This window comes from Canis lupus, chromosome 14, assembly GCF_048164855.1.
Source record: "Canis lupus baileyi chromosome 14, mCanLup2.hap1, whole genome shotgun sequence".
NCBI lineage: Eukaryota > Metazoa > Chordata > Mammalia > Carnivora > Canidae > Canis > Canis lupus.
The window spans coordinates 49,585,000-49,598,834 of record NC_132851.1 but is presented as its reverse complement, the minus strand read 5'-3'; the positions used below and the strand labels follow the sequence as shown (position 1 = coordinate 49,598,834).

At 42.4% G+C, this 13,835-nt stretch overlaps 1 protein-coding gene across 1 annotated transcript in view; it reads left to right on the top strand.

Annotated features, from left to right (window-relative positions):
* Positions 1-13,835, top strand: part of KDR (kinase insert domain receptor) — a 43,743-nt gene that overhangs the window by 17,456 nt on the left and 12,452 nt on the right. The window contains exons 13-22 of the mRNA XM_072775088.1: positions 604-945; positions 3,069-3,215; positions 3,569-3,700; positions 6,087-6,193; positions 6,626-6,761; positions 7,130-7,234; positions 8,804-8,917; positions 9,479-9,567; positions 10,051-10,204; positions 12,126-12,223. Coding sequence (XP_072631189.1) covers positions 604-945; positions 3,069-3,215; positions 3,569-3,700; positions 6,087-6,193; positions 6,626-6,761; positions 7,130-7,234; positions 8,804-8,917; positions 9,479-9,567; positions 10,051-10,204; positions 12,126-12,223 — 1,424 coding nt within the window. The remainder of the gene's footprint in view (positions 1-603; positions 946-3,068; positions 3,216-3,568; positions 3,701-6,086; positions 6,194-6,625; positions 6,762-7,129; positions 7,235-8,803; positions 8,918-9,478; positions 9,568-10,050; positions 10,205-12,125; positions 12,224-13,835) is intronic.

Sequence of the window (13,835 nt, the reverse complement as noted above, 5' to 3'; positions counted from 1 at the left end):
AAATCCTGCATCACGGTTATGGCTCCACCATCCTAGTCTAGCACAGCGCTTGGCTTCTTGGGGTTCCATCAGTATTGGTGGGCTTGCTGCTGAGCTGTTGACAGTGTTGGGTTTTCCGGAGGCAATTGCAATGACACAGAGGCAGTTTCTGCCCAGTGCTGCTGATTCTGATTGTGCATCTTAATTTTATGGTTAAGCTTTAGCTGACCGGACTAGGTGGTCAAGAGTTCAGTGCGGGCTAATTTGTTGTCATAAATATAGCTTCAGTGTCATTGAGTGTGATGTGTCAATGAGGAACTAATTTTTAAAGTTCCTTGGTATAATTATCTGCTTTCAATATGTTTTGGATTTTTTTTTAATCTCTAAAGCTGTGTTTTGAGCCCAAAGTAGAGACTTGATACGTATCTGAGGAATGCATCTTGGTAAAATAATACATTTTGGAGCCCGAACTGTCTAGTTTGGTAGTCTCCTTGTATTCCTTTGCTGGGATTGCTAGGGCTTCACTTCTCTTGGTGCTTTACAGCAGTCTGAAGGCAACAGGAAGACAATAGTGTGCTGCCCAAATTAAATCACCATTTTCTAACCGTAGGTTTTATATTTCAGGGGGCCCTGAAATCACTTTGCAACCGGACACCCAGCCAACCGAGCAGGAGAGCGTGTCTTTGTGGTGCACTGCAGACAGAACTACGTTTGAGAACCTCACGTGGTACAAGTCTGGCCCACAGGCTCTGGCAGTCCATGCGGGAGAGGTGCCCACACCTGTTTGCAAGAACTTGGATGCTCTTTGGAGAATGAATGCCACCACGTTCTCTAATGGCACAAGTGACATTTTGATCCTGGAGCTCCAGAATGTGTCCTTGCAGGACCAAGGAGACTATGTGTGCTTCGCTCAGGACAGGAAGACCAAGAAAAGACATTGTGTGGTCAGACAGCTCACAGTTTTAGGTAAGGAGGCAATTTTGGTCATCAAAGACAGTTGGAAAGCCTTCAATGTGGTACTTTTAGGGACTGTAAGATCACTGTCCTATAGGAGCATAGGAAGTAGACTGGTGCACACTTGCCTTATTCACCGAATGTTCTGGAGGCAGAAAGAGGCCAATAGTGGTGAAGTGATGTATTAAAAAGAGAAAATAACATGTTCCTTTCTAGCTCTAATGATAGGACTTCACTATTATCTACAAGAGATTAGCTTAAACTGGGGAAATTCCTGCTTTATCCTTGGCATTTGTTTATTTTAGTAGACACGTATTCATGGAATGCCTACTATGAGCTAAGAAGGTTCCAGAAGTTCACAGTGGTAAGTAGGTAGACAAGATGAAAACACAGGCAACCACGGGGCAGCCATGGCACATTGTGGTCTTTGTGTCCATGAGGATGGGATTTGTTTTCTCTTCCTCCTTGCTGTAGCTCGCATCACAGAACATAGTGGCACATAGTAGGTGCTCAGGAAGGCATCTGCTGCATGAAGAGTTATTTAGGACCTGGGAGAGCCCGTGGGAGGGGTGCTGCACTCACTGCTTGCACCTCTGGGTCATCCCATGTAGTCCAACGTAGGGATCAATGGGATGATCATTTTAATGAGCTGATAGCTTTGTAAAATGCCCCAGGGAGCCACTCTCCACACCTCATCTAAACCCGTGTCCTGCACAGGAGCTGTGCAGCCATGCCTCTGTCTCTGGGGAAATGAGACAGATCTGGAAAGTTCTCTTTGTGTCCACTCTCTCCATTTTCTCCCCTCATGAGTGTCCCTTCCCAGTTTCTGGGATGCATGTGTTCTCTGATTTTACTCTTAAGAAGGGCAACAAACTGCCCAGGTGAATGAATCTATACCAAAGTTTTAGAGGAATAATATCTTCTTCAGAGGCCTTGGCAAGTTTAAGAGGTATCTTCAGACAGACCCTAGGATAGTATTTGCTGGTGTTAAGACTTAGGTGTCAAAAGAAGGAATATTTTAGGGTGAAGTCATTGCCAGGGCCCTTCATATCATATCACATACATGGCCATGTGTTTTCTGTTCACCTTGGTGACTGTCTGGTTTCAAATTAGTGGAAGAATTCAGAGAGAGATGTGAAGGGGCCATGCCCAGGAAATTTGTGCTCACAATGAGCTGCTTTGCTTTTCTAAGAGCTCCTAAGTTGTTTTCCTAAAATTATTCTTAGAAACAGACCAGAGCCCAGGATATTTGTTAAGCCCTAATGTAGTTCACCAATGAGGTAATCTCGTTTTGCTAAATATTGAAGTGGATTCTTTCAGCAAGATTCCATTTGATTGCTGTGGACAAAATATTTCTATATTTTGAAAGTTTTGCTATACATTGAAAGAAATACTCGTGGGCTTAATTTTCTTGAGATCTTTGACTTTCTTTAGGGATTTCTGTGTTGCTCTTTTGTGTTTTAGTGGGAATGGCACTGGACTAGGCTTTCAGTCTCACCAGTTTCTATTATTAGGTCAAATGCTTACTTAGTTATAAGGACTTGGATGAATCATTTACCCACCCCCCCTGCCCCATGAACTGCAGTTCTTTCCTCTGTGAAATAAGGTTAATATTCTTGTCCATTCCAGGGTTGAAAGTGAGCAACAGAGATAGTATAACTGAGTTTTGTAAAAAAAAAAAAAAAAAAAAAAAAAAGCCAAATAAATATAAGGTATTCTTTGTTGAATTACATTGAAGTTTCGCACTTTCCAAGAGAAACATGGCAAACTTCAAGGGTGTCACTAGCTGGAACTTTCGTGGGAGGGAAAGTTTCCCCTTGGGGGAAGCCGTGTCTAATTAGGAAAAACCCATAAAGGTGACAACCTTCATTTTGTGATGTGACAATCAACTAGAGTCACTAATAGGAATGTTCATAGAGGAGCAGTGACTTATCTCAACTGTCCTGACCTGTTTCATTTGACTTTACCTGGTGACCAATGGTATTGTCATCAACCTCTGTGTATTTGCAGCTTAGGAAATCAGTGGCTTACTGTTTACTAAGTTTAAACTATTTATCAGTTAACTGATGCTAAAACCATTTCAAAAGTTATAACTGAATGTTGTGTGATTTTTGTGTGTGTGTGTGTCTGCATAGAGCGCGTGGCGCCCATGATCACCGGAAACCTGGAGAATCAGACTACAAGTATTGGTGAAACCATTGAAGTTTCATGCACCACATCTGGGAATCCCCCTCCACAGATTACCTGGTTTAAAGATAACGAGACACTTGTGGAAGACTCAGGTGAATAGAATATGTCTATCTCTCATTGGTTGCAGAACTCTCCCGGAGACATGATCTAAATCCTACTTTATTTCTTGATTTGTTCTAGGTAGAAAAAAAAAAAAAAGCAATATTAGTGCCCATGGTCTGGCTCATTTCATAGATTCAGAATTAAAGTATTCAGAACCTTGTTGAATTCTATGGAAATGGGCGGGGGGGTGGTGAGGAGTCAGCAATGTATCCTGTATCACTAGTATCTTTGGAATTAGATACTAGTCCAAGGAAAGACCACCATTTATGTTTTTAAATTTTGTCCTGAAAAACGCCACCAGGTTACATTACAAATAAAAACAATTGTTTTTCTTTTCTCTTAGGCATTATACTGAAAGATGGGAACCGGAACCTCACCATCCGTAGGGTGAGGAAGGAGGATGAAGGCCTCTACACCTGCCAGGCATGCAGTGTTCTTGGGTGTGCAAAAGTGGAGGCATTTTTCATAGTAGAAGGTCAGTGGAAATGCATGGACACATCAGGTGGTTTTAAAAAGTTAGCTTGTATATATACTCAGACACTTTGGGTGGGAGGATCATAGGTGATTTTTGATATTCCTTGTACTTTGTAAATTTTCTAATCTAAGTATGTATTATTTTAACCAGAAAACATAACCAATGGTATTTTCATTCTGCTTGCATCATATTTCCTATCCTTGCTATTCTCGCTTTGGAAAAATTCTTAGCCGGGCAGCTGGGTTATTGTCCTTTCCCTTATTTTTTTCTGCATTTGAATGGCTCGATTAACTTGTTGTGGAAGTGTTACCTCTATATATACTTGGAAAAACATTAGGATTAGTGCTTAATCATCAAAACTCAATGGTATCCAGATAATCACAAGGGTGCACTGTTTTCATTTGGACTACAGACAATTAAAATTTATTTGTGGACAATAAACCATTGCGTCCCCGAAAAGGAAGTTTTAGGGTGTCTAAATGTGAAAGGAAATTCCTATGTGTATGCAGGAGTGATGTGAAATCTGGCATTTTTCCCAAATGGGAAAGGTAATTTGTGACGGAATATTTCTCTTTGGGAGTGTACTCCTATTTAAAAAAAATAATCCATGGAGGTGGGGAATGAAACTGTATTACCTGGGTGAAGGAATGGTAAGCAAGGGAAAGAAAGAAGGATGGTGACAGAAGGAATAACTGATGAATTTTTATGAACTCTTCCTAACGTGTCTCTAAAAGTCAAGATTTTAGTTGCCTTCATCTGTCAAATTGGGTTACATCTCGATGACTTGTTTTCCAATTTGTAGGCTTATTACCATTTTGTGAATTGCACTTGCAAAAAAGATTTCAAGTGTGTGAAATTAACAGCAATTTCAAGTGACATGGTGCTTTTGTCACTTCCAGAGTGCTTCCTGTTTAGGGCCAGTCCTAACGGGGACTTCCAGGGGTCTCCTGTGCTCTGCCTCGTTTCCACTGGCTGTTTGCAGTTATCCATGACTGAAGTGGGAACATTGGCACAGAGCTTATATTTACTTAGCATCCCAAAAAGAATACTAAGAAAGAGAGAGGTAGATATTTAATTGTTCTGGTATGTTCCCAAATGTTAGTATGGGGATATTATTAACACACTAACTCATACAGACAATTTAATCTTTGAACTTTATACTATGCATAATGGACTTTTAAATCTCTGTCTATAAAAAGAAAATGATTTCAGTAGGACCACCAGAGAAACAGAATCGACTTCCAAGCCATAGTTGGTACTTGTCTCTCCATTGTTAACCCTTACGTGGCTAACTAGTTAATTCCTTGTCCTTCAGCCCTTTTGAAGCTGCCTTGGGCCACTTGAACAGCTTATTTGATTCACACCGCACTCAGCCAGTGGGAGGCCTTAGGTGATAATTGCTTCCTTATCACTTCTTTGCTAATCACTCCTAGTTGAAAGCCTCCTCCGGCATTTAATTTCTCCCACTCAGAGCTGTCCTCTGGAGCCCTGAGCATCTGCAGCTTTCCTTGCCGACCTCTACTTTACCTTTCATGGATGGTTTAAACTCAGTTTATCTCCAGGCCATTCGGGATGCCCTCATCTCGGCTTTCTCTTCTTTTCCTTACTCAGGTTCCTGCCACACAAGGGCGGGGTAGTGTGATGGGTAACTGCTGCTGGACGGACTTTGTTTAACTCTTGACCTTCCCTCAACATGCTGTGTGCCCTTAATGAGGGAGCTTAACCTCTCTGAGCTTGTTTCTCCATCTAAAAACTGAGAATTGTTGAGAAGATTATGTGGGATGACGTATTTAAAGTAATGAGCACCTAGGGCCTCCCACTGGCTGAGTGAGGTGTGAATCAAATAAGCTGTTCAAGTGGCCCAAGGCAGCTTCATGGTAACCAATCACTCTCTGACCACTTGTTTTCTTATATAATCCTTTCTCAAACTCTGTACAGATGAAAACAGACTGTGCAAAACCTGACATTTATTTTCCTTAGAAAGAGGCCACTCACTATAAATTATTCAAGAACTTCCTGTGAATTAGAAAAAATGCTTTTTTTCCCCTATAGAATGTGATGTTTGCTTTCCTTCCAAGACTGCTCTTCCTCCAAATACCTCATGTTTTTCTTGTAAGACATCAACATTCCTATCCTTGATATCCTTAATTTCTACCCTTAAGAATCTTATCGTTGGAAATTTTCATGGGCAATGTTTTGCAAACTTTAAATTATCCATTAAGAATATTATAGACTCTCTCCAAGTTAGAGGCTTGTGACACTTCTTGTCTAGGATTTTTTCCAAGTTGGTAAACTTGAGATCTTGCTTTAGTGTTGAACTTTGTCCTTGTCTATCAAAAGGTATGAGTTTTCAACTGTTGATGCTCATTCAGTTGCATCTTTCCAGGTGCCCAGGAGAAGACGAACTTGGAAGTCATTATTCTAGTAGGCACGGCAGTGATTGCCATGTTCTTCTGGTTATTACTTGTCATCGTTCTACGGACCGTTAAGCGGGTAACAAAATCATTTCCCTTCCATCCCATGTACGTTGGTTTTCATGATTAATGAAAGCTGACTGGGGCTCTTTGAGTTGTTTCTTCCCATTGTTATTGGCTCAATGGGCACAATTTTATTTCAATACAATAACATTCTTTCCCACTTTCTTTTGGCTGGACCACTGGGCTTTAATTGATAGAAGCCACTAGAGGAGAAAAGGGCTTGGACTGTCTAGTGTAATTAAGATTTAAGTACTTCATTTTGAGCTCATTTGGGGGTTGAGAGAACACTGGATGTAGGATTATAATAGGACCTACTCTCAAACTCCATGAGTTTTATTTGAAAATGAGACATCAGGCATGGGGCTTCTATAAACAACAATAATAAGCACACAAAAAACAACAGCCAGACAACAGAGCGTATGTGACTGGAAGGAATAATGCTTTCCAGGCCAATGGAGGGGAACTGAAGACAGGCTACTTGTCCATCGTCATGGATCCAGATGAACTCCCCTTGGATGAGCACTGTGAACGCCTGCCTTATGATGCCAGCAAATGGGAGTTCCCCAGGGACCGGCTAAAACTAGGTGTGTTTTCAAGTGGTATTAATGTGATGTTGGGTTTGCTCGGGCATCTTTTCCTCCTTTAGGATGAAGACGAATCCAGTCTATTCACATGTTAGATTCAGGTTCAGAATATTCATTCCATCCCTTGAATTTGAATAATCATCCTTTTAGTCACTTAGAAGTAGGGTCCTTGTACAATTACCCAAAACAGGACATTTGGAGAATGAAGGGGGAGGTATTAAATAATGAAGCCAAGACAAGGGAGTTGAGCTGGAGTCCCCAAATTAAACTGGGATGTATGGTGACCCCATCTAGTCGGAATTTCTGCATGTCACTTTGGTGCTGTAATAGTCCAAGTCCGTTTTGTTTGCTGTCCTTGTTGACTGTAGGTAAGCCTCTTGGCCGTGGGGCCTTTGGCCAAGTGATTGAAGCAGATGCCTTTGGAATCGACAAGACAGCAACTTGCAAGACAGTGGCCGTCAAAATGTTAAAAGGTAAAAGCAAAATTACATGGTGACGTATTCCTCTATCTGCTTCATCTGGTTTGTAAACATGATGAAACGCTTGTATCCGCAGCTCTGTGGTTAGATGAGCCCACTAGCCAAGCGTGCAGACAGCTTTGGTGATACCTTTGTACGAATTGGGAAAAGGTTCCTCTTTTATAGCCTTGTGCCAGGGTGCATGGCCTGGCAAGCAAAGTTGAGGATGGGCTTCAGCTTCACCCACTTCCCCACTTTGCCCGGGAACCCTCAGGTAGGGCGTAGCTTATACAACTGTACTTAGTGGCCTGACTATAGGGGGAAAAATACCTTGGTTATGTAAAAATTGTTTCTTAATATATTATGGTGCATTGGTGAGATAATTATAGAACATGTAGAGACATGGAAAGAAATGTAATATAATAAGTAAAAATAGTAAGAGTGTAAAAACAGCATGTTTCCTAGAATTGGAATATGTGAAAGATTTTTCTCCTATAAAAGATAATGGTTGCACTAGGAAAGAAGGGCCACGGTGACATTTTAAAAATTATAAGCTTTGTAGGGACACCTGGGTGGCTCAGTGGTTGAGCGTCTGCCTTGGGCTTGGGTGTGATCCCGGGGTACTGGAATTGAGTCCTGCATCAGGCTCCCCGCAGGGAGCCTGCTTCTCCCTCTGCTGTGTCTCTGCCTCTCTTTGTGTGTGTCTCATGAATAAATAACATCTTTGAAAAAATTATAAGCTTTATAAACAATTGTTAATCCAAATAGTAATGGGATTCTGATCTTGTCATCTTTTTTTTAATTCTTTATTTTTTTATTTTTGGATCTTGTCATCTTAATTTGGGGAGGAGACGCATCTAAAGCTCTTGGTTCCATTTGTGATGTTGTCTCATTGACAGAGGCAGTGCCACTGACCCTTGGCCAGTAGGTCCTGTGCATTTCAAACCCACCTCTCCTTTTGCCTCTTCTCTCTTGTCGCTATGGGGGTATGCAGTTTTGAGGTGGCTCATCAGGGTCCGAGGTGTGGACGGTGTGTGTGAAGTAGAGGGAAGTGCACCGGTCTGTACAGGATCACACTTGCAGTTTTAGCCTCATCAGCCTCATGTGCCAACTGGCCTTGCCAGCTGGCCCTTGGTAGGTTTCCTGCTTGGCACTAATTGGCGGGAACTTCAGCATCGCCCCTAACACATAAGGATATTTAATACATGGTGTTGCTTCCTTACCAGGAAGCACTGAAATAATCAGGCCCCGAGCAGCATAGTCAACCTGATAGATGAAAATCCAATTTTGTAAGAGAAGAAACTCTGGGCATGATTCCATTTGCAGATGTATTCTCTGCTTTGCAAAAGTCTTCACAATGGATTCCTTTAAATATCAAACATTCTGGGTGCATTTAAAGTAAGAATTTGAATTAAAATTGGAAAATATAATTTATACTTGACTTTCAAGGCACCTCGTCTGTAAATTGGATTATGGTTGTATAATCCCTGGAGGGTAATTTGTACACATGCATGCAGTGGGAGCACCAATCCTCCTGAGCTCATGCCCACATTTATGATTTCCCTCTCTGCCATATATTTGTAGAAGGAGCAACACACAGTGAACACCGAGCCCTCATGTCTGAACTCAAGATCCTCATTCATATTGGCCACCATCTCAATGTGGTCAATCTCCTGGGTGCCTGTACCAAGCCGGGAGGTGAGTGTCTGTGGATGGTTCTGGTTGCCTGGTGATTTTGAATTATATTTTTCTGCTGGTATTTCAGGGAAACCATTCAACTCCCGTGGCCCTAATTTCCTTAACTTAGAATCCTGTGCCAGATTCCTAGATATAAATCTATTTCATGGAGATTTAACGGGCACTATAAATTGTTCTAGAACTTTCTGTGAATTAAAAAATGCCATTGTGCTATAGTACAGTTTGCTAGTTGTATAACAGGTGTTCAGATGAGAAAAATAAACTCAAAAAACTTGGAAGCAAAGACCTTAAGAGCAGTTCCCCCCACCCCGCAAAATGGGATCATCTTAGGCGATTGTGTGGAAAAGCAAGTGGGTGGACTTTCTTCTGAAATTTTGGTTAATCTTGTTGTGGAATTGCCTTTTGGTAAGAGAAAAGCTACACTATAAGGGCGCTGTGACCAGCTGATTTCGATGATCCTGTCCCCAGTGAAAGGTTGTAGTGTCCTTCAATGTATTAAACACTTGATGAGATATGTGAGTGAAAACATTTTCCTTTCTTGACATGCGGTGCTGTCTGCAGGGCCACTCATGGTGATTGTGGAATTTTGCAAGTTTGGAAACCTGTCAACTTACTTAAGGAGCAAGAGAAATGAATTTGTCCCCTACAAGGTATGTCATCTCTTAACTCAGCTCTGGCCACATTGTAAAATGAAGGAAAACACAAAGTGGTACAAACAAAGGGTTGCGGAAGGGGTGGTGGGTGGGGAGATGGGGTAACTAGATGATGAGCACTAAGGAAGGCACTTGATGGGATGAGCACTAGGTGTTATACTATATGTTGACAAATTGAATTTAAATTATTAGAAAAACCAACCAAAACCCCCCCCCCAAAACCAAAATGGTACAGGTTAATCTTTCTTTGTTAAAATGCTGTGATTACAGTAATTTTCTTTGGGTTATTATAATTTCCCTTCTTTTACCTTCTGGGGAACAGATCTTCTCATGGGGTTCGTTTGTATTATGCCCCAGATTTCGGCCCAAAGATTCCATATTCCTAAAATTGATGTCCTTCTGGTCTGCTTTGAAGAGATATAATTGTTTTCTAGAGATTTTTTCTGTATTCAAGGGGTGTGTGCATTTGCTTCTTTATAGACCAAAGGGGCCCGATTCCGTCAGGGGAAAGAATACGTTGGGGAAATCACTATGGATCCAAAGCGCCGCTTGGACAGCATCACCAGTAGTCAGAGTTCGGCCAGTTCTGGGTTTGTTGAAGAAAAATCCCTCAGTGATGTGGAGGAAGAGGAAGGTACCTGCTGCTACTTTCTCCACACTTTTGTAGAAAAGACAAGGTCATAGGGTGTTACGAGGAATTTTGTCATGGGAAAAGTTCAATACTCCCTAATATTTGGAAGAGACCAGAATTTCTAGACTGCCTCCATTCAGTCTTCCCAAAAGCAAAGTGTGGAAGCCCTGAATAAGCAACTGCCTAGGTTGTGGGGCCAAGTTCGGGGTGAGCCTGAGGTAATCCAGGAGGTCTAAGCAGTTGGCAACAATCAAATCAATGCTTTGGAACTATTGGGTCAGTTCCAATGCTTTGGAACTATTGGGAACAGCATTGTTCCTGAAGGACGAAGGAGGCTCTCTGGTGGTTGAATGGCCTCCCTATTGCCCTAAGCAGTTCAGCCCCACACTATCTAAGTCACCTGACCTCTTCGAGGCAGTGTAAGAGGTCACCTGCTATTTCTACCCTATTCCAACGGGCTTATCAAGCCTTTCCTGCAACCACACTTCCTCAGAGGAGTCTTGGTAAGCATATTTTCCTTTATCCAGTTATGCTTCCAGTGATATTTTAGTGCTCTCTGTGAGTAGAGCTGCATTCACAGCCTAACTTCCAGGACCCCTTCCAGCTCCAGGATACACTATCTATCTGCTTCCCTCAGAAGGAGCAGAGACAGCTCCATGGATATAGAGATGGGGCTTCCTGACATCTGGCTCCTCTTGAGGCATGAGCTTGGGAGAATCCAGTCATGAAATAGTGAAAGAAACCTGCTTCCCTTTCCCAAGACATGAGGCTACAGATAGAACTTAAATCTGGCTTCTTTCTCTCAGAAGCCAAGCAGGGCGTGCGAGGCTGGAGCTTGGTCTAGAGGAGTGGGGAGAGGCCATCCAGACCTCATGTAACTGGGCCCGCCCTCAGTGGGTCCCTCTCCGTCCCATCCTTCTCTCTCACAAAATGGTGGCCAGTGCATTGGAAACCCAAAAGATTGGGGTACTCAGGTGGAGTAGAAAGGGTGTTGGCCTGGAATTTGTCCTCCATTTCTTCATTTGGAAAATGAAAGAGTTTTATAAATTGTTCACTGAGAGCCCTCTAGCCCTGAGCATTAAAAAAAAAAAAAATCATTGAGAAAATGGTTCTCCGTCTTTCTAATATTTACAAGGCTATTATTACAAGCACGTTTTCATTTACTCTGGTATTTGTCTCCAGGAGAGAGGCCATCTCTTATCTTATCGGAGCAAAGTTAAGAGATCATGTTGAAACACCCATTAATGTCTTAGTGTTTATTTGTACCAGTTGCACGGAAATAAATACCACTGATTTACGTAAAACCATCTTTCTCTCTATGTTCCTGTCACCTCTCATTCATATCCTTGAAGGGGAAAAAAAAAAAGCATCCTCGTAGGCCTGTTTTAAGGTGTTTACAGTACTTTCTTAGCTCGAAAGTGAGAGAAGTAAAACATATTTCTGGTATTTTTAGTTATCTGTTGTAGATTATAATTTGACCTTTGGCCTTTGTCCCAGGACAAAGCCTGGAGAGAAAAGATTCAATGACCCTGAATATTGTTGTTTTATTTTTAGAGTTCTTGATATGAAACTATTGTTTATCCCTCTGGGTACATGAAAAAAAACAACAGTTTAAAACAGCAAACTAGAAAAAGTCCTCTTTCACTCCCTGCCGTGTCTGCCAAATTTACCTCCCTTTTTGCCTCCTGGATTTGTTGGTTCAATTTGACTAAGATGGAAAAAAACCAACATTTTTTCCTAAGGGGTATGATGAAAGCTAATCATACCGGGATTCAGCAAATTTACAGAGGACACGGGCATTTTCTCCCTGCTTCTGTTTCCAGAAGTTTCACTCCCAAGTGCTACAACGAAGATTACTCTAACTTAGAAACAAATACTTTCTGGTGGCAATACTGATCTCTGTCCTCCTACAATGTCCTGACAGTCTCCGAAGATCTGTACAAGAACTTCCTGACCTTGGAGCATCTCATCTGTTACAGCTTCCAGGTGGCCAAGGGCATGGAGTTTTTGGCATCACGGAAGGTAAGACGGATCCAGGGGAACCCAAGTAGCTCTTCAGATCCCAGATCTGGAAGTGAGGTGTCCAGGGCCAGCTACTGGTGTTTGTTTGGGACTGTAAGAGACTGGTCTCTACTGCTGGGACTATTCGAAGGGTTCTGTTGGAGAGGCCCCATTTCTGCTCATTTAAGGAGGTGTAAGGATTTCATGAAATTAATTTACACGATCATACTTATCAAACATCTACTAAGTGCTTGCAGTCTCCTAAGCACGAAGGACCCTGTGCGAACAAATGAGCAAAACTCTCCACCTTCCTGGGATGTACATCCTATTGGGTGGAGCAGGGGGTGCACAATATAAACAAGTCAGAGACATACTAGGTCGGATGGCAATAAGCACTGTGGGGAAAAATAAGCAGGAAAGGGTTAGAGAGTATACAGGAGTGGCATGTTTGTGTGTGCATATGCTTCTGTGGTTGCGTACACCAATTTTAAGGAGAATGGAGGAGGAAGGCTTGATAAGAATGTGATATCCGAGCAGTGACCTGGACGAGGTGAGGCACTGAGCCTTGCAGATATCTTGGCGTGAGAGAGTCTATTTTTAATTTATTTTACATTCATCACCATCCATCAAAAAGTATTTGTTAGTGGTATAATTAGAAATCAGGAAGGACGGGCTTCAGATGAGAGCGATTATAAAAGCTAAAATTAGAAAAGTAGGCCAAACAAAGACTGAGGTGGGGACGTGACAAGTTACAAATATTCCAGAGGCTGTAAACACCGCGGAGGGAGCGGGGTCGGTGTGAAGTCACCCCTCTGGGAAGGGTAGAGTGGATGGTTTTATATTAAACAAGAAAAATTCAAATTAAGTTTCAGGAAAGATGATCCGTCAGCAAAACGCATTTGCAGTACCCTCTTGGGGGGCGGGTGGGGAGGGCAGAAAGACTTAACGTTTTTGTTTTCCTAAATTAGAGTTGAAATCGCTAACCCATTTCTTTTGGGAAGCTTAAAGCACAGCTTTCAGAGCTTCAGGATCTCAGATGTTTCTGCCGGGGAGCTCTTTATCCCAAGGGGAAACGAGAGAGGGGTGGTCTTATGGGATTTTCCCATGGGGAAAGGCCCTTGGCCCTTCTTGGAGAGTCTGGTTTTATTTTATTATTATTTTTTAGAGGCCAGAGCCTGCTGTTTAGTCAGGGTGTCTCTTGACTGCAAAGGGAATGGGGTGGGGACCCGTTAATTTCCCTCGTATCTACCACCTGGTTTCTTGAATAGCACCCGGTTGTTGGGCTAACCCAAGAAGCCCTTTGGCCGGCAGAAAGGTAGGGGGGATGTCTGGTTTTGGAATCTCCTGTGTTGCTCAGTCATGCTTGACAGTGTGCTTTTGAATATGCCTCTTTCAAAGGGAGGTGCTACACAGAGGCAAGGGGTGGGGTGGTCAGCAATGCCTCCTCTGGTCACTCCTGCCTGGTTTCAGAATTCTCTGAGCCTTTCGTTCATTTATACGTGCTCCCGGAGACTCTTATGCCCTTACAGTTCTACCAGGTGGAGCTAAAGCTGCTCAGTAGGTAGGAAGTTGGATGAGGATGGAAGATACCAAGAAGAGAGAAACTGAGGACCAGAAAAGAGTGGAGAGAAAG